This window comes from Jaculus jaculus, chromosome 7 (genome assembly GCF_020740685.1).
Source record: "Jaculus jaculus isolate mJacJac1 chromosome 7, mJacJac1.mat.Y.cur, whole genome shotgun sequence".
Taxonomy (NCBI): Eukaryota; Metazoa; Chordata; class Mammalia; order Rodentia; family Dipodidae; genus Jaculus; species Jaculus jaculus.
In genome coordinates this window covers 82342600-82368635 of record NC_059108.1, presented here as the reverse complement: position 1 = coordinate 82368635, position 26036 = coordinate 82342600, and the positions used below count along the sequence as shown (strand labels likewise).

The 26036-nt window shown below is 40.0% G+C and overlaps 1 protein-coding gene across 2 annotated transcripts in view; it reads right to left on the bottom strand.

The window, feature by feature from the left end:
* The window catches only part of Akap6 (A-kinase anchoring protein 6), a 491862-nt gene that overhangs the window by 218959 nt on the left and 246867 nt on the right, over positions 1-26036 (bottom strand). The window contains exons 6-7 of one of the 2 annotated variants that reach the window (XM_045154209.1): positions 14056-14152; positions 12402-12568 (exon numbers count right to left, since the gene is read on the bottom strand). In XM_045154209.1, the coding sequence (XP_045010144.1) occupies positions 12402-12568; positions 14056-14152 (264 nt within the window). The remainder of the gene's footprint in view (positions 1-12401; positions 12569-14055; positions 14153-26036) is intronic. The other variant, XM_004661860.2, reaches the window with a different exon arrangement.

The following is a 26036-nucleotide window of genomic DNA, read 5'->3' as shown; positions in this document are numbered from 1 at the left end:
TAATTTGTTAATTTTTTTATTTTTTTATTTTTTATTAATTAGTTTTGTATTCAGCGAATACAGTCAGTTTGGCACCATTATTAGGCTCATCTGTGACCTACCCCCTCCCCCTGGCCCCTCCTTGTTGAGGTATATGGGTCATGCATTGTGGAGTTAGGCCACAGTTATGGGTAAGATAAATGTATCTGCATATCATGACCCAACATGTGGCTCTGACATTCTTTCCACCCCCTCTTCCGCAAAATTTCCCTGAGCCATGTTGGGTTCATTTTTGGTCTGCTTCAGTGATGAGGCGTTGGGGGCCTTGAGTCTCTGGCGCTCTGATTTGGTAGTAGTTGATTTTTCTCTGTGTTGATCTCCTTCACCCTTATGCTGGTAACCGGTTTTATTTAGAGATTAGGAGGTAAGCTTGGTTCAGAAAGCATTTGATGAAAATTCTAATTCTAACCTAGAGAAGCTAAAGACAAAGGAAGTTATTACAAATGCTGAAGGCATGGACCCTTCACAGTTGATTAGCTCAGCTGTTCTGTGATATAAACACCCATCTTTCCCTTGTACCAACCTTGGCATGTAAGCATAGTCCAGTTTCACTCATAGCCACAGAGTAGGTAGAAGGTATCAGCTTCTCATATGTGTGAAAGTCACTAGAGCTTAGAAGGAAACTTTCCTTCTTATTTGTCTCCTTTGAGAAAGAAAAACATTTCTGAAGCCCCATAGAAACTTCTCATCATAGTCATTGGTGAGAAGTACATCAAATGGCTATGCCTAAACCAATTATTACCATGGCATAGGAGCCCTTGTGTTTACCTTATAGACTAATGGCCTGGCCAAGGAATCCTATCTACCTCATCTGAACAACTTCAGGAGGAGGGGTAAGGGAGCTGAGCTGACAAAATAAGTGATTTCATTTTGACTGGGAGGTGGGCAGTCCATGGTGTCTGCTATATTAAGCTTAATAAAAGCTTGCTACTGTGGCTGATGATATATCATTAATGCAACATCCCGACCCCACTTTCCTCTTATGAGGACAAGTGTGCCTATACTTTCTGATATCCAATTTTATTATTGATGAGAAGAAAGAACTATTGATTGCCTTGGAAAAACACACAAATCAAGAGCTTCTATTCCAAGGCATTCATTGACATGAAGCTGTTGTAAGAGAACATCTGTTTAAAATTCAGGATTTCCAAAGAGATTCTATCTTCAGACTCTTACCTGATTTCTCTTTTGTGTTTTAGCCAATGGAGAACCGTCATTAAGCTTTATGAGCACAACTGAGACTAAAAGAATCTGCAGATAATGACTGAAAATGCTATTTTTCAAAGATCTGATGTAGGAATACAACTGAAAACGACTACACAATTGGATAAAACACAAAAGTAATTACAAAGGAAGAAAACACTTAAAATGCTAAATTAACCTTTATTCAGTGATATCTTTGTCCATATCACTGTTCTTTTTGTCATGTGTTATACAGTTAATAATTCTTAGCCTTCAAACAAAAAAGAAGGGCAATTTCCAATTACTGACAGTAATAGTAAAAAAAAATCCTCACTTATTGAGAAATAAGATGATCTCATTTCATTATAAAATGCATCAAAAATTAATAGCAACACTATTTAATGACAATTTTAAGAACTGCATTTGTTTTCTGTTCAGTCACATTAGTGTAATTAACTTCAGAGAAAAACGCTGTGACATAATGTCATTAATGAGAATGAGCAGTGGGACCCAGAAAGGTTCCTGTCAAAACATATACAGTTCTCAGTTTGTCCAGATGAGGAATAAAGTATGATTAAGACAGGAGGATGGGTATAAAAGCAATTTCTAAGTATGTAACAGGCCAGAATTTTGAATTTTCCAAGTCAGGTAATAGGAAAATTCCAGCATGCTGGCTGGTTGGCATCACCTTACCCGTTATCAGTGACAACACCTGACACCAAAACCAGCAGTTTACATCATGTTATGATTACCTTCAAGAAGAAAAGAGAGAAAAGCTCTGGGGTTGAGGGGTTGAAAAGTAGAGAAAAAAATGAGTCAAAAAATAGTGTTTTAAAATTCCTCATAATTGAAAACATATAGCCCTTAAGTTATGAATAAACTCCAGAAGGTTCAGATGAATACCATAAGCTCAAGTATCGTGATGAAACTTAAAATTCCTTTCTACCCTCAAAATTAGTAGACCAAAAATTCATATTAGAAATGAATAACTTTGTTGTTCTTTTAAAAATATTTTATTACTTTGTTTATTTGAGAGAGAGAAAGAGGCAAATAGACAGAGAAAGAGTGAAAATGGGTATGTCAGAGCCTCTAGCCACTATAAACAAACTCCTGGGCATGTGGCTTATGTGGGAACTGGGGAATCAAACCTGGGTCCTTAGGCTCCACAGGCAAGCACCTCAACCACTAAGCCATCTCTCCAGCCTGAGTTTACTGGTTTTAACCAGAAGAGACTATCTGGTGAAAGCCAGTCTCACCCTCCCTCTAGCCAAACTACAGAAAGATAGCTTACATATATATATAAGTATCAAATGGAGTATAGCAGGGAAGTAAATTCAACAAAGCAATGTGTGTGCTTTATAGAAACTATGTACCAGAGAAGCCAGCCAGGTCATTTTAGAAAGGCTGGATTTCCTATGACGGTCTAGAAGATTATAAAATATAGCTAAACTTCATTCACCATTTACTTACAACTCTCTCTCTCTCTCTCTCTCTCTCTCTCTCTCTCTCTCTCTCTCTCTGTGTGTGTGTGTGTGTGTGTGTATGACAGTGAACAAAATACAATATGTCAGAGATTGGACTCTGTTCAATATTCAAATAGTGGTATGATCTAGTTCTGCCCTTTGAATTTATGTCAATTTAGAGACCTCTACCTTTCCGGGTTTAATCTCACCTAATCTTTTTAGAGAGCATTAAAGCAAAGACTACAGATTTCATCAACCACTGTGCTGGCCAGTGACTAATTTATAATAGATGCTTTTAGCTTATTTCAAAAAAGTCACCCAGAATATATCCTTTCAGCAACCCTGTTTAAATAAACACAAAAAAAGTAAATAAAATAAGATAAAATAAAAACCTCAACAACCAACTATAACAATTTAATGGCATTGCCTCAAAGAAGCTTAATAAGAATAGTGAAATCACATTCTTTTCATTATTCTCTAGTATCAATTATTGCTTAATTTGAAAAAAAACAGGTGAAATAACTACCTAAATATTTATTTAAATTCATTTTTATGATAAAAGCCAAGTGGCAAAACAAATGGAAGCGAAGTGTAGAAAGAGCAGATAGCAAAATGAGATTAAGCCATTAATTATGTAGTTAAGATAAAGATCCTATCATGAATGACAAGAAGATAAAGGAGTTCTCTTTTTAGATTTAAAGAGAATGATAGATTTTAACCAAATAAATACAGTGTCATCTGACATATTGTATAATTGAGTAAATCAGGGAAGTATAGGGTACAGTTGTTATCCCCAGGAGTTTTCAGTCATGATGGAGTCACTTTAAAAGTTAACAATAAAAGATATTAGTGGGTATGGTGGTTTGATTCAGGTGTCCCCCATAAACTTAGGTGTTCTGAATGCTAGGTTCCCAGCTGATGGATATTTGGGAATTAATGCCTCCTGGAGGGAGTGTATTGTTGGGGGTGGGCTTATGGGCTTTATAGCCAGTTTCCCCATCCCAGTGTTTGGCACACCCTCCTGTTGCTGTAGTCCACCTTATGTTGGCCAGGGGGTGATGTCCACCCTCTGCTCATGCCATAGTTTTCCCCTGCCATCGTGGAGCTTCCCCTCGAGCCTGTAAGCCAAAATAAATCTCGTTTTTCCCAGAAGCTGCTCTTGGTTGGGTGATTTCTAACAGCAATGCGACCCAGACTGCAACAGTGGGATTTCCAAATAATGATATGGTGATCTATGCTGTGTGTGATTATTCATCAAATGTATGCTACAAACAGTAAACACAGGCCAGCTTAGAAAGGATAGATATTGTAACGAATCTCTTTGGAAAGTGTGGAATTTGAGTCCTACTCTGCCGTCCAGACCTTCCACACCCTCAACCATTCCTCTATTCCAGTAACTTCTTCATGGATTAATAGAGGGTTTGACATTTTAAATCCTCTGGCTTCCTTCCATATTTACTGTTGCTTATTACCAATATTCATTCTTTATTCTTCCCTGTATCAGAAGATATATGATCCCTTCTTGGTCCTCACTCCTTCACCTCATAACCTCTGATCCTCATCTGAATCCCTGGACAGTGGTCTCCTCTCAAACATGGTGACTGTGTCCAAGGACCCCCAGTGATTGTCTTAAATCATAGATTGCCACTATATCTCCTACATATTCCCTGTCTATTCATGCTTATAATAAAGTTTGATTTATAAATTAAGCACAGGAAGAGGGTATAATAATGAACCTTTATAATGATGTGTTCTGACAAAATTGATTAAAATATGGTCTCTCAAATTATCTTATTGTACTGTACTCATCTTTCTTCTGGTAATAGTGTGAGGGTGTCAAGTACTTTAAGGTTTCTCTCAGGCATATTTTAATTGCCAGCTCTATGAATTGCACTGCTATTAAGTAGACAAAGGCAGCTGAACACAAGCTCATGACCAATGAGACAGGGTCTCACTATACATCTCAGGCTGGCATTGAACTGGTAATCCTCCTGCCTCAGCTTCCCGTGTTCTGGGATTACAGTGTGCACTAGCACTCCCAGATGTTGTGTCTTTAATCTTCCTCTTTCATCCTACCTTTGCCACCTGTTTTCTATGGCCAAAAGAAACACTGACTCATGAGTAGAGAACAGCACTTTAGCCTGATAACCAAAGCTCTCCAAAACACAACTCAAAGGTTTTCAGGCTTTAGCTTTCATTAAGGTCCCATCTCTTCCCATTAGTACATGGATAACTCTTCTTTAAAAAGCCAAATTATTCACTGTTCACCTTCATACTTTCTCATTTTTGACCATGTTATTTTCTCAACCAGGTATGTTTGTCCTCCAGTATTTTCCAATCACCAAATCCATCTTCTATTAAGTGGGGGAAATTCCTTCTCAGGACAATCAGATTGAAATAATGTTCCTTCCTCCAAAAATCCCCACATTTTAATTTAGTTTAATATAGTATTTATCACCTTTATTTAGAATAATATATATGAGATGTACAAAACTCTCAAGGCTTGGGAGATGACTTAGCTAGCAAAGTTCCTACCACACAAGCATGAGAATTTGAGTTCAGATCCCCAGGACCCACATAAAAGCTGGATATAGCTGCACATGCCTATGATCTCAATCCTAGGTAGGCAGAGACAGGAGAATCCCTGAAGCTTGTTGCCTAGATAATGTAGCCAATTCTGTGAGCTCTAGGTCCAGTGAGAGATGAATCTGTCTCAAAAAATAAGGTAGAGAGTGACTGAGGAAGATATCCAACATCAACAGTCGGCCTGCACAGACACCAAAGCACACATTAAAACTCACACATGTGAGCCTGCACACATATGAACACACATGCATACCACACACACATACAAAATAAATTTTTTTTAAAAAAAAACCTCTACTGAAAGGAAAGGCACAGTATTCTGTTCAGAGCTATGTCATAGTGTGCTTAGTCAATATTCATCAACATTAAGTACAGTATAAAGAAAGCACTGTCGAAAGTTATTATAACACCCATGACAAAGTAACAAAGATAAAAGAAAAGGAAAACACATTTGAAATGTGGAAGAGAAACTAGAAGATGAGTGAAATGAAATATTCGCATGAATTTTTACTGAACTGGAGGAATCAAATGACAGGCTAAGGAATTTGGCCTGTGCCTTATCAAGGACACAGTCCAAGCAGATTGTCTCAATAAGTATGATTAGGTATATATGTTTGGAACCTAAGTTTTTTTATCAATAAATTTGAGGTGTTAGGAATCCTTGTGTCATTGTGAAGAACCAATGAAACAATGATGCCAAAAGGCATGACACAAGCATGGAGCACAGGAATTACACATGCTGTAAGTGCTAGCCCCACTCATCAAACGTGCCAGATAGACTCACAGTGGTTATGAAAATATATCTAAGACAAATATAAAAAGAGATTCTCTGGCATTTCTTTCTAGAGGGGAAGGAGGAGACATAAAAATAGCAATGAGTATGAAACTCACTTGGGTAGTTTGTGGAATGATGGCCTCGACATGACAGCCGAGGCCATGGTTTTAATTGTGTTTCACTGAGTATATACTTCTTCCTTCTTTTACCTTTCTCCTTTCTCTTCTTTCCTTTTCATTTATCTTTAGGTTTCTTTTTCTCTTTTTGGTTAGTGAGGTCCATGGCCTTGCTTATAGTCCAGGGGACAATGTTCAAAGAACTGAGTATAAAAATGAGAAGACATGCTCAGTCCAATGCAAAATGGCCCAGAATTTGTAGTGAGATGGGCCCTAAACTCTGGCCCACAGAACTTCCAATATAAAATATATTTCCAATATAACATATAGACCGCAACTGGACTTTGCCTGCTGGCAAAGAGCCCACCATGTCTTGTAAACAAAATCCATCTCTGGCAATCAGCATAACTATGTAAGTAGCCATCTTCTAAATGAATCTAGAGAGAAGGGTAAAAATGTGAGCGTCATGAAGCCTCTTGACCTCACTGGATGGGTGTGAGAACAGTTAGGCTTTTGGAGTGTTCAGGTTGTTGAGTGCAGGTGTGTGTGCTTTTAAAGCTGTCATTTTATAAGAAGTCCTAGGTGACTCAATAAACACAACAGCCAGAGCAGAGTAATCCCTTAAGCAGGCAGGACTCTCCCTGGCTCAGAGCTCCCCTGCCAGAAACAACACATTCTAGGAACAAGTGCAAATCACACACTGAGGTCATTGTCTCACACTTTCAAAGAATTTACTTGTTAATTTTAAAGCATTTTGGGGAACAATTTTGTATCTTGCCTTCATTTTTGTGCTTACATACTTCCCTATTTAAAAAACATAGTGACCTGTACTATATATAAAATACTCATTTGCTGGGTTTATTTTGTATTGTCTTTAAAATAGGAAAGGAAGCCGGGCATGGTGGCACACACCTTTAATCCCAGCACTTGGGAGGCAGAAGTAGGAGAATCGCCGTGAGTTCAAGGCCACCTGAGAGTGCATAATGAATTTCAGGTCAGCCTAGGCTAGAATGAGACCCTACCTCAAAAAAAAAAAAAAAAAAAAAAAGGAAAGGAAAGGAAAGGAAAACTGTGAACTGTCCTAATAAAAGACAACTATTTTCCATAGAATGTAAGTGTATTGTAGAGTCTGAGTCTAGTCAAGTGCTTACTTGCTTCAATGACAGTTCCCTGTGTTGATCAGACATACCAAAGAATTTCACTCTCAGATTCTTCCTGATCCAAATGTCTCTATGGTGAAGGCCATCAGCAATGGAAGTACAGTGTGAGAAAAACATTATAACTTATGGTTTCATACAACACATAGACCATAATAAGGCTGACCACTAGCTAGCTGGCCTATATATACTTTTATTTTCTTAGTCCTTCTTTCAATAACCTCATTAGAGCAGCAGAATGACTCCCTCATCTTGGAGCCACCCATACATCTGATAGTATGCAAATTTAAGTGCCTCAAGGAGATTCGAGGAACTATTTTTTACTGGATTCTATCACAAATTTAGTAACCACACTGATCTTCAAAGAAGTAACTCATTTTTGTTTCTGACTTTCAAAACACACTTTTGAAGAGAAGTTGCCCTTCTGATAACAACAACAACAAAAAAAAGACTGTTGAAAAATCCATAGTAGGAAAAAGAGCTCTCCCTAGGTACTGCAAATCAGGGTTATGATTACGTTGTTCAGCAGGAAAGGGCCTGGATTACTTGCTGGCTTGTCGGGAGGCCTCCACACGGAGGGGGGAGAACTGGTGATGTACTCTCTAGGCTCATTTGCTTGCGTCAAGAACACCATTCCATTTCAATCTGCCAGCAGCCTAATTAAGATGATCTGAATCTTAGGTGATCCATTATCCCAGATCTAAGATAGCCCCAACTACGTTAGACAAGATGTTACACTATGTGCTTACACTGAAACGATAAGACCACTGAGCAGGGAAGCATGTCTTCTTCCGTGTCAGCCTCAGCACTGGCCAGAGTTTTCTGTCAGCACTCAATAAATAACAGCCAGGGCTTTGCCTGTTGTCCTTTGCTCTGTGCTAGGCACAATTTAATCTTACTATCTCATTTCTGGTTCCTTTTGACAACATGTTTCTCTGCTTTTTTGCACAAGGTAGAAAGAAAAGGGTTTCAAGTATTTTTAACACATGTGTTCTCAGTAATTGTGAAATGAACAGCAATATAGTAATACAATTCCCCTTGTACCTCAGTGCTGTTTATGAAGGGCCTATATGAAAGAACATGCTGACGACTCAGTTCCTCAGACAGAACTGAACAGAATGCAGACACAAGGCTTCACGTCTGTAATACTTCAAAGATTCGGGACCAAGTTATACCATGGGATAATAACATCCACTCATTATTACCCAGAAGGTACCATCTAACACAGAAATTGTCTCCTAAGGAGCTACCCAAGTCAGCTCCTTAGTTCTAGATTAAGATTTGAGCACCTAGTAAACAGCACATCAAATCGTGTTAATACTGGACTTCCTTTAAGTCAGGTCAGGTCGTCAGTGACATACCCAAGTCAGAAGTTACCCAGATGCCCATTCTCAGCCAACACCGAACACTGTCTTATGGGCCTGAGCAAACATATGTAAATAGTGTCTCTAAGCTTTCTCTCCTGCTATTGTTGAACAGCTACCATAGATGACCTTCACAGTCTGATATCCCTTTCCTAAGGATGAGGACTTCAATCGAAGAGCCTCAAAGAAAGCAGAGAGCATGAGCACTTTCTCAGAGTTCAAAGCAGCAGTCTCTCTGTCTCCCTCGGTGAGGAAATAAAATGTTGCCTGGGACTAGGGTACGCTTGTGGTGGCTTTAAAGTTTTTGAATTTACAATAAAATCCATAAATATTCTTTGTTCTAAAAACTTATCTACTTCCTTAAAGACAAAGAAACTGTTGTATGCTTTCTGATGCAAAGTTTGGTAGTCATGTGGGGAAGTCCTGGCCTCCATTCTAAGATATCTGGAAAGATACATGCTATTAGGAGAAAAGTGAAGAAAAAGAGGAAAACAGTTTAAAGGAGGCAATGTGGAAAATTTTTTAAATATTCTTTTATTTTCAGGATAGGTTGGCTTTTGCCTTAAAAGATTAAAAAAGGAGGAGGAGGCGGAGGTAACCTTTGTTAAGCTTGGGTATTCATGGTGGTTGTTGAAATCCGCAATCCCTCCCCCAGCTACACACCACTGAAATATTTACAACACTAAAAGTGGAGTTTAAGGTGATATTACCAACCAATTTTAAAAATAAAATACACAATTACAATCATATTTTCAATTCTTGGATGTGTGTGTGTTCTAAAGCTATACTTCTAGAATTGATGGATTCTGCTCTCTATTTCCATGTATAAAAGATCTCACAGTCGAGGGAAAACACTTTTTTAAAAAAGGAAATACAACAAATAAGGTATGCTGCCGAGTCCTCAGGGAGAAGTTTCCCAGAGTCTTTGAATTTCCTCCCATCCTCCCTCTTTACAAGATTTCTAAGACCAAGCCCTTTTCTGCAGTCTCTCAAACAAGGTAAAAAAGAAAAATACCCCCTAGATATGTGCCTTAGATTTCCTATTATGCTTCTCAAGCTCCCAGTAGCTTCTGAAGTAAACCTAAAACGAATTCGGGGTTATTTTTTACTATGTTTTAATTTTAGTTCCTCTTTTAGGTCGAAGATGAAATAGAGGATCGGAACTGCTGTGCTTGGAGATTCATTCTGTGGCACAATTTGCACATGACCTGCACAAGGTCACATCATAGGAAGACCACCATGATGGATAAGAAGGCAAGGCTAGCTTTCAGTCGTGGAGAACTTCAGTACAGCCTATTTAAGCTTGCACTACCTAATGCAACGTGGCAAAAAGTTATATCCATATATACACATATTCATACTTGTATACATATATGTACATTACATTTTACATATATATGCATACATATATATGTATATCATGTACATGTATAAACACACATATATATGTGTGTGTATATATATATATGCCTTCCTCTGACTTGGATTGTGTTATTACTCATATCACTGATCTGTGAAGATCATTTTTGTCATATTGTGAGTCTCATTTGAGCTCAGGACAAGCAAGCATAATCACCATCTGACACTGGGTCCTGAGTTCCAGACAAGCCAACCTCTTCACCCTTCTATGTCTTTACACAAGCTATTGTCTCTGCTCCTGATTTTCCCCACTGCAAAGATCCTTTCTACCCTTTGTTTAAAGCATCAATTCCTCTATAACATTCTCCCTGATGCTCTTCTGCATACTCATGGTGTTATACCAGCTTCTATGGGAGTTTTATCGAATCCATTATAATTACTCATCTATTACTATTATCATTTGAATATGAAGCCTTGTACATTATCTTGAGTCTTACTTAAGATTTACTCTATGCCAGGCTCTGTTCTGAGCATTTTTATTCCTTTAAAAAAAATATTTATTTATTTGCAAGAAGGGAGAAAGGGAAAAAGGGAGAGAGAGAGAGTTTGGGCTCACCAAGGCCTCTTGCCACTGCACACAAGTTGCAGGTGCATTGGCTACTCAGTAGCCCTGGCTTTGTGCGTATACTGAGGAACTGAACTATGGCTGGAAGGTTTTGCAAGTAAGCACTTACCACTGAGCCAGCTCTCCAGCCCAGAGCACTTATTTTGTTTTTTCTGTTTTGTTTTGTTTTGTTGTTGCTGTTGTTCTTTTTTCTGAGTTTCTTTGAGTTTTATTTTAAAGGGTCTTGCTATGTATCCCTGGCTGGAACTTAATATATAAAAAAAGCTGTTCTTGAACTTTCAGTAGCCTTCCTGCCTCTTCCTTTTAGTACAGGGATTCCAGATGTGTATCAAAATGCACTCCTATTCTTAACACGTCCTTTCTAATAGGTTCCCCTCTTGCAGTATAAGATTTAGCTCAATCAACTTCCCCCTGCAGCCTGCTCCTTGTTCTTCATCTTCCCTGACAAATGCACTGAACACACGCATCATCCCTCTGTATTATCTGCAGCCTCAATCCTTTCCTCACATGCTTCCTAAAGTATGTGTTCACATGCCGAGCCATCTCTCTTCCTTCCTCCAAGTACCTCCTGCAGTGTGACCTCCTCCTCCATGGAGCCTAGCCATCTAGCTTCTTCCTAAGAAAGGAATAAGTGAGAGTAGTCAGGGCTGGCATGGGTTCCTCCTCTGCCTGTGCTGGAGAACTTGAGCCTCAGAGGGTAAAGTGTACGGCTTTGCCCATGCCAGAAATAGACACTATGAACTCCTCAGTCCCATGTTACAATGTGTTTGCTTTGTAAATCTACTCTGTGATTGATCAGCTGAATTCATTTCACAAAAGAAAAGATATAAAAAGAATAAGCATAGCAAAATACCAAGTTAAAATTATCTCCTACATCATGAGTCCTTTACAACAGTAGTGCATTACATAAAAGGTGCTTCCTCTAAAGTCTGGTTGCACATGCTTCCTGGGTTAGTCAGTAAATCTAAAATGGATAGCCAAAACATGTCAATACTCATTTTTAGAATACTTGTATTCAGGGCATGCGCCATTATGGAGAACTTACACTCAGAGCAAAAAGATTTGTAGCAAAGCATATGACCTTCTTCCCACTACAATGACCATCCCCTAATTAGGCAATGCATCTGATAGTCATTAACAGGAATGAGATAATGAATCACTTTCTCTCTTCTTTGTTAATTTGCTGTAACCAAGCGGCTAATGGATGTCAGAGCTGAGTGATTGCACTGATTATAGTGATTTATAGTTGCAACAAAACAATTTAAACCCATTCTGATTATTCATGTTAAAGATGCTTTATGTTTTGTTTACTAAATGTTTTATGTCCCCCTTTCTCCCATCCCTAAAATCCTGTCCCCCTTCTACCCTACCACTTTTCACAGACACCTGCTCCTGAAAAACTTGCAAGTTGTTGCCTTTTTCTTTTTCTTTTCTTTCTTTTTTTGTTTGGTCTGGTTTGATTTGAAAAACTAAGCTATTTCCCTCTCTCTCTCTCTCTCTCTCTCTCTCTCTCTCTCCCCCGCCCTCCCCCCCCCCGTGTGTGTGTGTGTGTGTGTGTGTGTGTGTGTGTGTGTGTGTGTGTAAAAAGGAGGGAGGGAAAGAGGAGGGAGAATAAAAGTATAAAGTTTACCCACTAGAAACAAAAAGCCTTAGGGGTAGAAAGAAAACTTCAGTGGTGCTTAGTTCAAAAGAAGACAGAAATAAGAGGAAATAAGGCAAACTTCAAGCCACTTACCTTGGGGCTTCCCGTCCCTTCCTCATCCTCCACAGACACATCAGTAGCCAGGATCTGGGCTTTGATGGTGTCCAGGGCTCGGAGAATCCAGCTGTGCTGCCGTTTGATTTGCCTCTGCAGCTCCTTCCACTGACTTGCGATCATCTTCAGCATGTCCTTCAGCCCTTCTCCAAAGGAGAGGAAAGCACAAGCTGTGGGCTCTCAGTGTCCTCCCCACGACCATTTGTTACATGCTAATAGATGGGTGACTTCAAACCAGACACATCCATGCTCCTAAACAGTTTGACCTCCCTACCATACTAGCCTTTAATTAACATGAGAGATTCTTGACAAGAGAATAACCACCTCAAAACAGGATAGGCATGTAGAGGCCAGGTGTGGACACTGACTTAACCTCAGCATATTGACTTAAAAAAAAAAAAGCCATGCATGTGAAACAGAAATCGTGATATGTAACAGTGATCAGCACTATAGCTTCTGATTCCAAGAACAAGGCCCAGGATATATCAGTGCATAGACTTTATAATTCTCAGAAATAAAGATGTATTGAAAGAGGTGAGGTTTAATCCAATGTTAAATCCAGTCAATGAGCCAGAATTGAGGCAGCAGTCTTTACCGTGAACACACTGGTCAATGCTGTTCTTTTTACTGGTTAGTGGCAGGAAGTTCACGGAGCGAAACTCATCCTATTTCATAGTCTTCTATGCTAAGGTGAGAATAAACTTTTTACTTTTTTGTTTATAATCTATTCCACATAAATATATTAATACTAGGCTAAGACTTGGTTGAAGTCCCAAAAGTTTGCTAATGCAAAAACCAGCTGGGTGTGGTAGTGCACGCCTTTAATCCTAACACTCGGGAGGCAGAGGTAGGAGGATCACCATGAGTTCAAGGCCACCTTGAGACTACATAGTGAATTCCAGGTCAGCCTGAGCTAGAGTGAAAAACCCTACCTCAATATATATATATATATATATATATATATATATATATATATATATATTATTTTTGAAAAGTTATCAAAAGCCAGGGATAGTGGTACATGCCTTTAATCCCAGCACTCGGGAGGCAGAGGTAGGAGGATCGCCATGAGTTCAAGGCCACCCTGAGAATACAGAGTGAATTCCAGGTCAGCCTAGGCTAGAGTGATATCCTACCTCAAAAAACAAAACAAAACAAAAAACAGCAGAGAACATGCAAGATGTTCATGTGAATGAATTGGCAGGATGATGATAATCAAATACCTTTAGATTGTCTGCCTTATGTCTGTAACAACATCTATAAGGCCTATCCTAATGCATATGCATGGTAACCATAAGCATGATTCTCATTCATTATCTTAATGTTAGTTCCAGAGCACCTACATCAAAAGCATGTCAGTGTGAAGTTTTCAGGAATGTGATTTCAATTGAGACTCGGGCTAACAGCAAGCCCAAAATAAAATGAACAGACCATTTGGAGGCAGTATTTCATCTTATAAGTATCACAGTATTGTATGCAGTATATGAAACATTTATAAATCTTGAAGGTCAATCTGATAATGTAAATATTAATAATACATAAGGACGTGAGTATATGCGGTAATTTACAGCAATGCTTCTTCATTCTGCAAGTCTGGAGACATAAAGACTTGCAATATTTCAGGAGGATTTACCTGCTTTGTGAGAAGCAAAGAGCTCGAGAAGCTGGTGTCCTTCCTCCTCCACAGCTTCCTGGAGTGCGCAGTGACTGTCCACATTCAACTTAAAACTCTGCAGGGAAATATGAGCGGCGCACCCTGGTGAGGCAGCGGCACATAAGGCGCCCAGGACAAATTACTTGCGACTTTTTATCAAGAGCCACACAGCCAATTTACCCAACAGAAAAACTAATTTGCAATACTAAAAGCTATTGATATTTAGGATCTGGGCTCAAAATGTTTCCATTAGATTAGCAGAGTGCATCTGTTTGGAAACAGGTGACAAATCCAGAAATTAATTAGGTTTTTAAGAAAAGTCACATCCTGTAGGCTATATCAAGAGAAGCAGTGTTCTATAAAATACACTGAATTTCTACCAGCGCATATGAGCTCTTCTCTTCATTTTTTTAAGGAATGTTAGTGGTATCACTATTTATGAAATGATAAAAAATTGACAGCAGAAAATATATTAGCCTTACATGCACACATAGAGCCGTCAATTCAGTAGGATTTGATTCAGCTCTGTTTCTCAGATATTGCACAAAACTAAAGAACAGAGAGGTGAATTTAGATGCTATACTGAGAAGTCAACTGTTTTTCTAATCTTTGCTTTATAAAAGTTTATTTCTTAAGATGTGATACCACCTTATAAATAAACACCCCAAATATATTATGGGCATTTCCCCCTACCTCACCTTATAAAGAAACACCCCAAATACATCATAAGTAATTTCATCTACAAGGCAAAAACTGCTATCATGGTTGATATTGAACTTAGAGCCATTGTTTTCATCAAAGTGTCCCTAATGCCTTTTGGAATGTGAGCTCCTCTTTTCGTTGTCCCTCACACCCGCTTCTATTGTAGATTTCACCACAGTATACTACTTTGCTTCTACCCTCAGCTACCAAATTATAAGTAATTTGAAGAATTTCCATCTTCACATATGTTTCCAATTCATGTCACATATAAAGTGTTCAATACATGTTTGCAAGCATGGCGGACATTTGTTGAACTTGATCGATAACACTCTCTAAAGAGAAAGGTTTTCATTTAAATATTTTAAGAAATGCAAATGGTTTCTCAAAAGAATTCCAATTCTGGAATGTTAGAAGGCATTCCCAAGGACAGAAAGTCAAATGAAGAGGAAGCATACTACCAATCTGTTACTCTAGCATTGGTTAGTTTTCAGAGTAAAAATTCATTCCTTGACTAATAAAAATAAGCATAGATTTTGAAATACTATGTACTAAATTTTGGTGTTTCATTGCCTTGCATGGTGGTGCACACCTTTAATCCCAGCACAGGAGGTAGGAGGATCGCTGTGAGTTCAAGGCCAGGCTGGAGCTACAGAGTGAGTTTCTTGATATGATTCTACAATATACATGATTTTTATCTCATTAAATATCCACTGAGCAAGAATTGTATATGCTGCATTATTATATTTTAAGTATATATTTTTAATAACATACAAAGAATTAATTTTCATTATGGTGTGCTTCAAATGAATTTTGTTTTTTGTTTCCCATGTGCCCTTCCCACCCTACTCCCCCACTCTCTATAACCTCCTTTCTGCTTCCTTTGCCTGCCCCTAAAATTCTTGTCACCTCTTCTTCACATCCCATAGTCTTCTATCTCAAACCACAACCTAAATTCTCTCTCGCATCCCCTTATATGCATATATACAAATATTAAAAGTTAGGACCTCCATATGAGAGAGCATACAGATTTTTTATGTTCATGGACCTGTGTTACCTCACTTAATATGTTTTCCAGCTCCATCTATTTTCCTGAAATTTCCATGATTCCATTTTTTTATAGTCTAGTAAAATTACATTACGTATATATGTAGCACATTTTCAGTATTCCATCATCATTTGATGGACATCTAAGTTTATTCTAGTTCTCAGCTATTGGAATAGAGAAATAATGGAAATGAGCATGCAAGTCTCTCTGTGTTTGGAGATGGAGCCCTTCAAGGAGATGCCCAGGATGCTGGGTCATGGGGCAGTTCTAGCTTTAGCTTTTGGAGAAACCGCCACACTGATTTCCATAATGGCTATCTGGTTTACATTTATACCAACAATAGAAAAGATTTCTCCTCTCCCCACAACTTTGCCAACATTTTTTGCCATTAGTTTTTATTTTGTTTTGTTTTGTTTTGAGAGATAGAAAGAAAGAATGGGTGTACCAAGGCCTCTAGCCACTGCAAACAAACTCCAGACATATGTGCCACCATGTGCATCTGGCTTACATGGGTTCTGGGGAATTAAACCTGGGTTCTTAGGCTTCACAGGCAAGTGCCTTAACTGCTATGCCATTGTTCCAGCCTGTAACTAGTTTTCTTGATGTTAGCTATTCTGACTGGGGTGAGGTGAAATCTCAAAATGGTTTATTTTACATTTTCTATATTACCCTATTCTTGATATTAAGAATATTTGACAGACTTTTAATGTGATATGGTCCAAGTTGAAATGTCATTTGGCTGAATGAGGTTTAATAATCATAAATTGTGAAATTAGATGTTAACTTAGTGGCTCACACAGAAGTCATGTACTGGGCCTGTTCTATACACTGAGCCAGGTGGAGATTGGAAGGTGGCATAAAGCATGACTGTTGTCTCAGTGGACAACTGCATATGTTACTGGGGAAACAGTACAGCCTAGCTCATCTTGGGTGTTCAGCGGTAAGTCTGAGTTGTTCTTTTCTTCCTGGAGAATGCAGGTCTTTTTAAAGAGACAAAGACAGAGTCCAGGACAATGGTTCCGCGGGTGAAATGTTTGCTGTGCAAGCATGAAAACCTGAGTTTGCGCCCCAAGCACCCATATAAAAGCCAGAAACTCAGGAATAGCAGCAAATGTCTCTCCTGTAGGTGCTGCGGAGGCAGACATGAGGGTGACTAGAGTTTGCTGAGCTGGCTGGTGTAGCCAAAGCAGCGAGAGGTTCAGCCAGAGGCCCTGTCTCCATAAGGCAGGCGGAGGCCTGGGGAAATGGCACCATGCATAAAGTGAGGTACGAGCATGGGGACCTACGTTCAGATCCCTAATCCCACGCAGAGCTGGACACAGCGGTACAGACATCTGTGAACCCAGTGCTCTCAGAGCAAGATGGGCAAAGGGACAGGAGACCCCGGGTTGCTTGCAGCCAAGGTAGCCTGGCAAACGCAGTGAGGAACAGAAGAGGGCTACTAGCAACATGGAAGGTGAGGACCGCTGTCCAGAGAGCAGAGGTCCTACTCTGGTCTCACACAGGCATCATGGCGCACGCACACGCATTCATGCGCTACTAAAAAGATAAGGTGGAGATGGTATGGTTTATAATCATGGAAGTTCATAAAAATTTGAAAAGAAAAAAAGATAAGGTAGAGAGCAACTGAGAAAGCTATTCAATGTTGACCTCTGGTCTCCACACCCTGCATACATACTACATGCATGCACATTCCCCCCCACTCATACACACACACACAAATAAATAGAAAATCAAGGAGAGTTAAAGATAAAAGTGTTTTCACTAAAACAAAGATTTAAAATGATGGGTATTTCAACTGACTTTCTTTTATAAGATATAATGCCATCTAGGCCAAATATGATGGACAGTTGGGGTGACAATATAATTTTCCTTTCCTATTCACAGCCATCTCATATTGTTCATTAGTTCTTCTTTCTTACTTTTTTGTTACTTTTTAAAATATATTTTATTTATTTATCTGAGAGAGTGGAAGAGGAAGAAAGAGAGGGAGGGAAGGAGAGAATGGGCACACCAGGGCATCCAGCCACTGCAAAGGAACTCCAGACACATGTGCCCCCTTGTGCATCTGGCTTATGTGGGTCCTGGAGAATCGAACCAGAATCCTTTGGCTTTTCAGGCAAATGCTTTTGCTGCTAAGCCATCTCTCCAGTCCTTTTCTTATTTTTTTGATGTAGAATCTTACTCTAGCCCAGGATGACCTGGAATTTACTATGTAGTCTCAGGCTGGCCTCAAACTAACAGCAATCCTACTTCTGCCTCCCAAGTGCTGGGATAAAGGCACAGACCACCATGCTGGGCTCTTACATTGTTCTTTCTGATACAGGTATTTGGTTGAATAAACAACTTCTGATACATCTTGTCAATCCAGGTAAGGCAGTATCTAAAGATTACATAATATTTATTATTCATAGTCAAAGCATGGCTTCATTTCTTTTTGCCACTGCCATGGCAATCCTCAACACAAGAGCAATGCTACGTAGAGGGAAATGTGCATATGATCTAGAAGGAAGGAAAAGGGAAGGAGTTACAATGAACTCAGTAGCGCCAGAACTTAAGGAGAAACCTATTCTATAAATTTATAGATCTTTATGTCTATGGCTATAAATTTAGCCTAGTGCTCTCTTTAACACACTGTTCACTTACAACACACTTCTGTGAGTGGATGGGAACCATAGCATTCAGAGAGGTTCATCAGACCCATGCCTTGAAACAAGATAAGCCTATGAGCAGGCTAACAGTGTGATGCCATTCAAGGGTATAGAAGAGATGCAGCTGGAATTGGCTCTGCTTCAAGATTATGTGGAAGCATTTGATTAGGAAATTGGAAAAGATGAGGTATTCATTATCAGGAACAAGATAATCTGATAAGCCTGATGTTGTATAAAAGAGCCATTTAGCATAACTATTACCCAAATGGTACAATATTGCCTGATTTCAGGTGTGTCTATTAACCATTAATACTATCAAGTAAGGAATTCACAACAGAGCTCCAAGAAGGCAGCCAAGCACACACATTAACAAAATTGTCAATGAAATTTCTGGCTGCTGAAAGATGCTGTAATAAGCTCTCCTTATTTTGCCCTCACTTCTCTCCTAAAGGAGGAAGCTGAGATAAAGGGGTTTTCTTTCTTATTATTTTTCTTGGTCTTTCCTTGACAATGCCTTATGGTGTACAAAACCCCTCTGCAATACCTGCACCATTCTTTGGCAGTACGCGGCATTCTCTAGAGACCAGATTTATGGTCAGAATATTGCCATGGGCAAATGCCATGATCCTATGTCATTGATTCTGTGAAATTCCATAAATATGAGTAGTCTTGGTCCTAGAGGGACAGCAAATCTTTTTTAGTGTCTTTAAAGCAACATGTAACTGAATAGCTAGAAAAGAATAACTAGGGAAAAAGAAAATTTCAATGACTGAAACAACTATTGGGTTTTCAAAAAGATGATACACCAGACATTAAGCACTGGGCATTCACATTACAAAGTGTCTGGCATGCCAGCTTGTATGCATCTAGTGTACTACTTCCTGGCAGGACCCAAATTCAGCTATGTCCAGCCATCACACTTGGGTCATGATTTGACCTGAAAAAGTAGATAATACATCTAATACTACTCCACTTACATTGTTGAATCACCCAGTTTGATGGGAAAACAAAGGTCAAGTGCTTATGAAATGAAGCCAAGGAAATAGAGGCTTTAATGGAAACAAACCAACAAGCAAGGAGCATGATTACTTAGGATATTAATATCCCATACAGGAGATGGTGGGAATGATCAATCCCAGGGCTTACATGTTGTTCAAAGTGGCTCTACCCCAGCAGCATCCCATGATGATATTCAGCCATGCTATGGGGGGGGGGGGGGCGGACACTGAGGGCCTTTAGGTCCACTGAGTCCTATGACTTTGGTGATGTTTGTGAACTGACACAAAGACCAAATGAATTACTGATTTCCTCCTGGCCTAATTTTACTTTTTGTAAGGAATAAATTCATTCAACGAACATTTATTGAACAGTTTCTGCCATCTCTGTAGATAGGAATGCTAACAATACATAATCTCAAAGCACTGGATTAAAGAGGTAAGCACTAGTATCTCATTATCACCCAGTATAGCATAAATGTGTAATTAGGATTTGATATATTATACAGAGTGGTAAAGCTTAAGTAACACTAAGCAATAATATATCTTGCTCAATGAGATTCAAGTTTGTTTGTTTATTTGTTTAAATTAAAAAAGTATTACGTTGGCCAAAGAAAACTGAGCTGGAGGCTCTATTCCATACCAACATGATAAATGCTTTGTGGGTGGTGAAGGAGCCCATGCTGGATTCAGTCTCAGCAGAGCCTGAAAGAGAGCTCATGAAGAATGTACTGACTTGCACACAGGTCTGGAGTCACCCTTCAGTGGGACATGAAGCATAGATCTAGAAGCTGCTCCCGGCGGCTGGAACAGGCTGTAAGCAGGGAAGACAGAAGGTGTGGCTACACAGGACTTGACCCCAAAACCAAGAAAGTGTCATGGAAGAACATGCTGGTGATGTGAGAGAGCAGCTTATACAGGTCTATGGTCTAGAGGAATCCTTCTGGCCATAGTATACAGACTTGATTTTAAAAGGATGTACTGAATACCACAAGCAGAGCCAACAGACTGCCCTCAGAATAGGAGAAAATCTTTGCCAGCTATACCACTGAAAGAGGCCTAATTTCTAAAATCTACAATGAACACAAAAACCTAAACAACAAAAAAGTCAAACAACCCACTCAAAAAGTGGGGCAGAGAACTGAATATGGATTTCTCAGAGGAAGAAATACAAATGGCAAACAAGCACTTAAGAAAATGTTCAACATCCTTAACCATTAGGAAAATTCAAATTAAAACAACTATAAGATTCTACCTGACCCCCCCAGTAAGGATAGTGAACATTAAAAAAAAAAAAAAATCAAATGAAAACAAATGTTGGTGAGGCTGTGGAGAAATAGGAACACTCATCCACTGTTGCACTTAAGAAAATGTTCAACATCCCTAACCATTAGGAAAATTCAAGTTAAAACAACTATAAGATTCTACCTGACCCCAGTAAGGAAAGTGAACATTAAAAAAAAATAAAATAAAATGAAAACAAATGTTGGTGAGGCTGTGGAGAAATAGGAACACTCATCCACTGTTGGTAGGAATGTAAGCTGGTACAACCAATATGGAAAGCAATGTGGAGACTCCTAAAAAGGTTAGCTATAGAGTTACCAGAAGACCCTATTATTCCCTTACTGGGCATTTACCCTAAAAGCTCCATACCTCAGTTTTATAGCTGCTCAATTCGTAATAGCTAAGAACTGGAATCAACCCAGGTGCCCATCACTGGATAAATGGATAACCAAGATGTGGTATATCTACACGATGGAATTATACTCAACAGTTAAAAAAAAAAAATGCCACAATGAAATTTGTAGAAAAATGGTCAAACTTGGAACAGATAATGCTCAGTGAGCTCATATGATCACAAAAAAACAACTGTCACATGGTCTCACTCATCTGCAGCTCCTAACCTGGATCAGCTCGAGATGATAACATACCTAATAGGCATCTTGAGGACCAGACAATAGGGAAGATAGGGCTTGAGAGGAGGGTAAATGTGGGGGGAGGGGCATAAAATTGAACCCAAATGGAACTGATACCATAAAATCCTACATCCTGGAAGACAGATTAAAAGGACCTTAGAGGCAACACCTGAATCAAAGGGCCTTGGAGAGGGTGAGATGAAGCCTAATCTTAATTTTCTCCTGTTTCTTTTTTTTCTTTCTTTTCCCTTGGTGCTGGCCCATAACTCGCAGTACCTGGATGTGGTTAACACCCACAATGAGCTGTTGATCAGAGAGACCTACAAGGTTTCCCCAAAGAAGATAGACTTCTGTCAGCACTTGATTACCTACCAGCGCTTAATGGTAAGACCCTACTGCTGAAGACACCATATGCTATTGGTATAGAACATAGAGAGACCTGGCTGGAATCTGGAAGAGAGCCAGTCCGCAGACAGTCAAGCCATCTAGTGCTAGATGGCACTATATGAGCTACTGGGGGAAATGGCCAACATCTGTCCGAGCAACTTAATATCTAAGCTACTCAGCAGCAAACAACCTGACATGATGCTCACAAAAGTGCAATAGTGGCACAAACCATGGTGGGTAACCAACTGCTCTTGGATTGACTAACATATCCACTCAGTGGAAAGAAACCCATTCTGCAACTGGGAAACAAGTCAGAATCAAATTCAGACAACAAGTTCACTCTCCAATATCAAGCTCCCACTAATCTTTGGCTACAAGAGGGTCTACACCTATTAAAATTTCTCTAAACTAACAGTGGCTATCCCATTTAACCAGTGCTGACCTCACTCACCATTGGAGAATCTGCTTCTCTTTTTCAGGTGGAAACAGCACCTGAGGATTGATTCAGCCCATCGTACCTCCCCAGGGTCACAGCTGAAACTGTCCAGGACCTGGGGAAATGAGCATGAGTGCTGCTTTCTCAGGGAACCTGATATCAGAACAAGTGTGAAGGACTCAACTCCTACCAAACCAGAGTCTCCTAAGAGCCCATCACTGAAGTAGGCCAAAAACAAACCCAAGATGGCCCAGGGAATTTCATGGAAAAGGGGGCAGAAAGACTGTTAGAGCCACAAGTTGGAACATTACGCACAAAGACACTGTCTCCCCCATAACTGATGTCTACCCCCACAATGCACAACCCACAATCCCCATGGGGATAACTGGCAACCCCAACGAAGAGGGTCCCTTTGGAGGGGGGGCAGGGATGAGGGTAAGGATGGTATCAACATGTGCTGTTTACATACTGAACATATGATAACTAATAAAAAAAAAAAAAAAGAAAGAAAACAAAAGAATGTACTGGAGACAAGGAAGCCATTTTAGGAAGCTGCTGTGGAAACAGAGGCTAGATGTTTCTGCATGCTTATCTTCTTAATTAAAAAAGGTATGTTTTCTTGTAAGTGAATGGAAGGGAGAACACTAGAGGAAAATATTGTCTTTTTAAGTTTTTCTCAGGGCGTGAGAGCAGCATGTGCCAGAATGTAGTTCTCTGGCTGCTCTGATGATAAATACCAGAGGTTATTCATCAGGAGTCTCCAAATGTGAGAGACATATTGAACTGATGAACTTTTACTCCCACTGTCACTTTAAAGAGATGGTATATATGCTGATGAATAAGGCGTTTGATGACACTTTTCCTCACAAAAGATTTTTACTTCCTTAGAAAAATGAAAATGAGCTTTTTTACAAGAGCAAGAGAAAAAACTGTGTTAGTCTGCAAAGCCAAGGCTGGGACATACCTGCTGCCTTGTCCTGGTCATCTCTGCCCAGGGTCCACCCTGAGCTGTGCCCAGCACTGTCCTGTGAACTCAGAGGGGCTTGGGTGGATTTATACACACCAGGATCACCTCTGCAGAGCCTTGTGGTTTCTCCTCACTGCTCCACAATGTCGTTCACAGAAGTTGGATGTATAGGTTCTCCAAATATAAAATACAATCTTCAAAATGCCATGGGTACCAACAATTAGGTTTTTAATCAATAAATCTTGGGGGTTTTTTTGTTTGTTTGTTTGGTTGGTTGTTTTTTTTTTCCTTTTTTTTTTTTTTTCTTTTTTTTTGGTTTTTCAAAGTAGGGTCTCACTCGAGCTCAGGCTGACCTGGAATTCACTATGGAGTCTCAGGGTGGCCTCGAACTCACAATGAACCTCCTACCTCTGCCTCCTGAGTGCTGGGATTAAAGGCGTGCACCACCACGCCTGGATTTAATCAATAAATCTTTAAGAACCTCCTGAAAACTTGGTAAGACATTAAATAGCTACTAATATAACAATCAGATAATGTCATGGCAAATCTGTAGAACATTGTACAAGCAACAAGTGACCTTGGGAGCCCATAGTGGTGGTGCACAACTTTAATCCCAGCACTCGGGAGGCAGAGGTAGGAGGATCACCATGAGTTTGAGGCTACCCTGAGACTACAGAGTGAATTTCAGGCCAGCCTGGGCGACAGTGAGACCCTACCTTGAAAAAAAAATACAACAACAACAACAAAAGTGACATTGGTAGTAACCCTGTGTAAATAGTCTCTGGCCTATGGGAAAGAGAGCTGAAAAGAAACACGCAGAATGTTAACGTTATTTGGAAAAGGCAGAACATGGTCTGATCAAGTTCTAAGTACTTTGGTTTTCAGAATTTAAAGTAGAAACAATACTGCCAAATTTTCAGGTTGTGAGAATTGGCAAAAGTGAATGATGGGCTTGAGAGATTCATACAGATTTTAAAATTCATTTTTTTCTATTTTCCAAATGTCCCATGTAGGGCATGGAACAAATGTCCCCTGTTGAGGCTCTGTGACTTCCCTAAGGACAAAACCCATGTCTCACTGGATTTCGTGTCACTATCTACTGCATGCCTGGCCACAGGGACACCTTAAAAAAAATATATATATTGCTTCCTCAGACAAGAGAAGGCAAGCCAGTGAAGGGCCTTCTGTGGTGTCTCAGATGTGTGCTCTTGGATGAGTCATTTAACCCCTGGGCTTCTGCTCCCTATCTATAACCCAGGCATTTGGACTCAATATTTTCCAAACCATGAATACTTTGATTTTCTTAAAAAATCTTCTTTCATCTAGGAAGTTTAAGAAATCCAACTTGGGAGAATTTTTATTTATTTAAACCAGAGAATTTTCAAAGAAAGAAGAATTCCAAAGGCCATCTAACCACTCATCTACCCCAGGGCAGTTCCATCCCTCAACTGTCACTTCTATTTTTAACCATCTCCAGAGAAGTCTCTTGCAACTTTTCATCCTGAGTCTACAGCATTTCTTCCCAGGAATGTCTGAGCTCTGAGAAGATTCGTTTGCCAAGTCATGTCTCCAGTGCATTGGTTGGAAATCAGAACATTGTTAGAATATGCCAACAAAATCCACATGTCCCATCAATCATGAAGCCTTACCAATTTATTTCCCCATCTGCACTTCTCCGTGCTGAGTAGCCTTGCCTTGCACTCACTCCCTCATCATATTCCGTGTTAGGATAACTGTGTCAGCCTTCAGTCATGGTCTCCCTCAACACTGCGCTTACCCTTACGCGCTGTGTGTGGGCAGCGATGCAGACGCTTGTCTGGAGCTTGAAGGACAGGACCCTGAAAAAGATGGTCATGGTCCCTGTCCTCACGGAGCTCACAGTGGGTCTTGTGAGCGTGGAGGAACCAAACAAGCCTGGAGTTTCAAAGGGCCATGCACGGCAGACGCAGCACGGGGAGGTAGAACGCTAATGACAAGCAAGGGCTCTAGAAGCAGACTGCTTGTATTTAAATTCTAGCTTCTTTCTAAGCATTATTTTGTTTGTTTGTTTTTTCTAGGTAGGGTCTCACTCTAGCCCAGGCTGACCTGGAATTCACTATAGAGTCTCAGGGTGGCCTTGAACTCATGGTGATCCTCCTACCTCTGCTTCCCGAGTGCTGGGATTAAAGGCATGCGCCACCACGCCTGGCCTAAATTCTAGCTTCTTTATCATGCTTGTGTAACTTTAGGCAAACTCCATGTAGTTAGTTGGCTCATCTGTAAAAGGAAGGATGTGTTAGTGGTACTTTCCTGAGGTTGTACCACAGGTTGTAAGGGTGATATCCATGCAAAACAGAGCCCAGTCCCTCCTAACAGCTCAGTCACTGTTTGGATTATGCAAAGTGGTCTGTCTACAAAACACTTGGGCATAGTCCCTCCTCTTTGTGAGCTCCCTGGATGGATGGCCAAGGCTATGAAGTAAGACCTCTCATGTGCCTGCAGGATGCTCTGAGATCCTGGCCGGATCAGCTGGCTGTGTAAGCTCCAGGCATGCCTTGAGATAAGCCTGGACTGCTTGGTTTCTGTCTCCTCCAGACCTTGCCCTTGCTGGCCTCTGCAAAGCCCTGCCCTTCCTTCAACATCCACCGCAGATGTCACCCTCTCCCCAGCCTTTCCCTGACCTTCCACCCTAGCAACTTCCCTTCTCTTCCATAGTACCTCTGCAGACTCCAGACTCGCAGTTAATATGCTGTGTTAAAACTATCCATGGGCGTGTCTGGTTCCCATATTTGAGCTCCCTGAGAAAACAGTTGCATCTTCACTCACTGGAATGAAAGTGCCTAGCACGGGGCACACAACCAAAAGTGCCCTAGGGAGTGAGA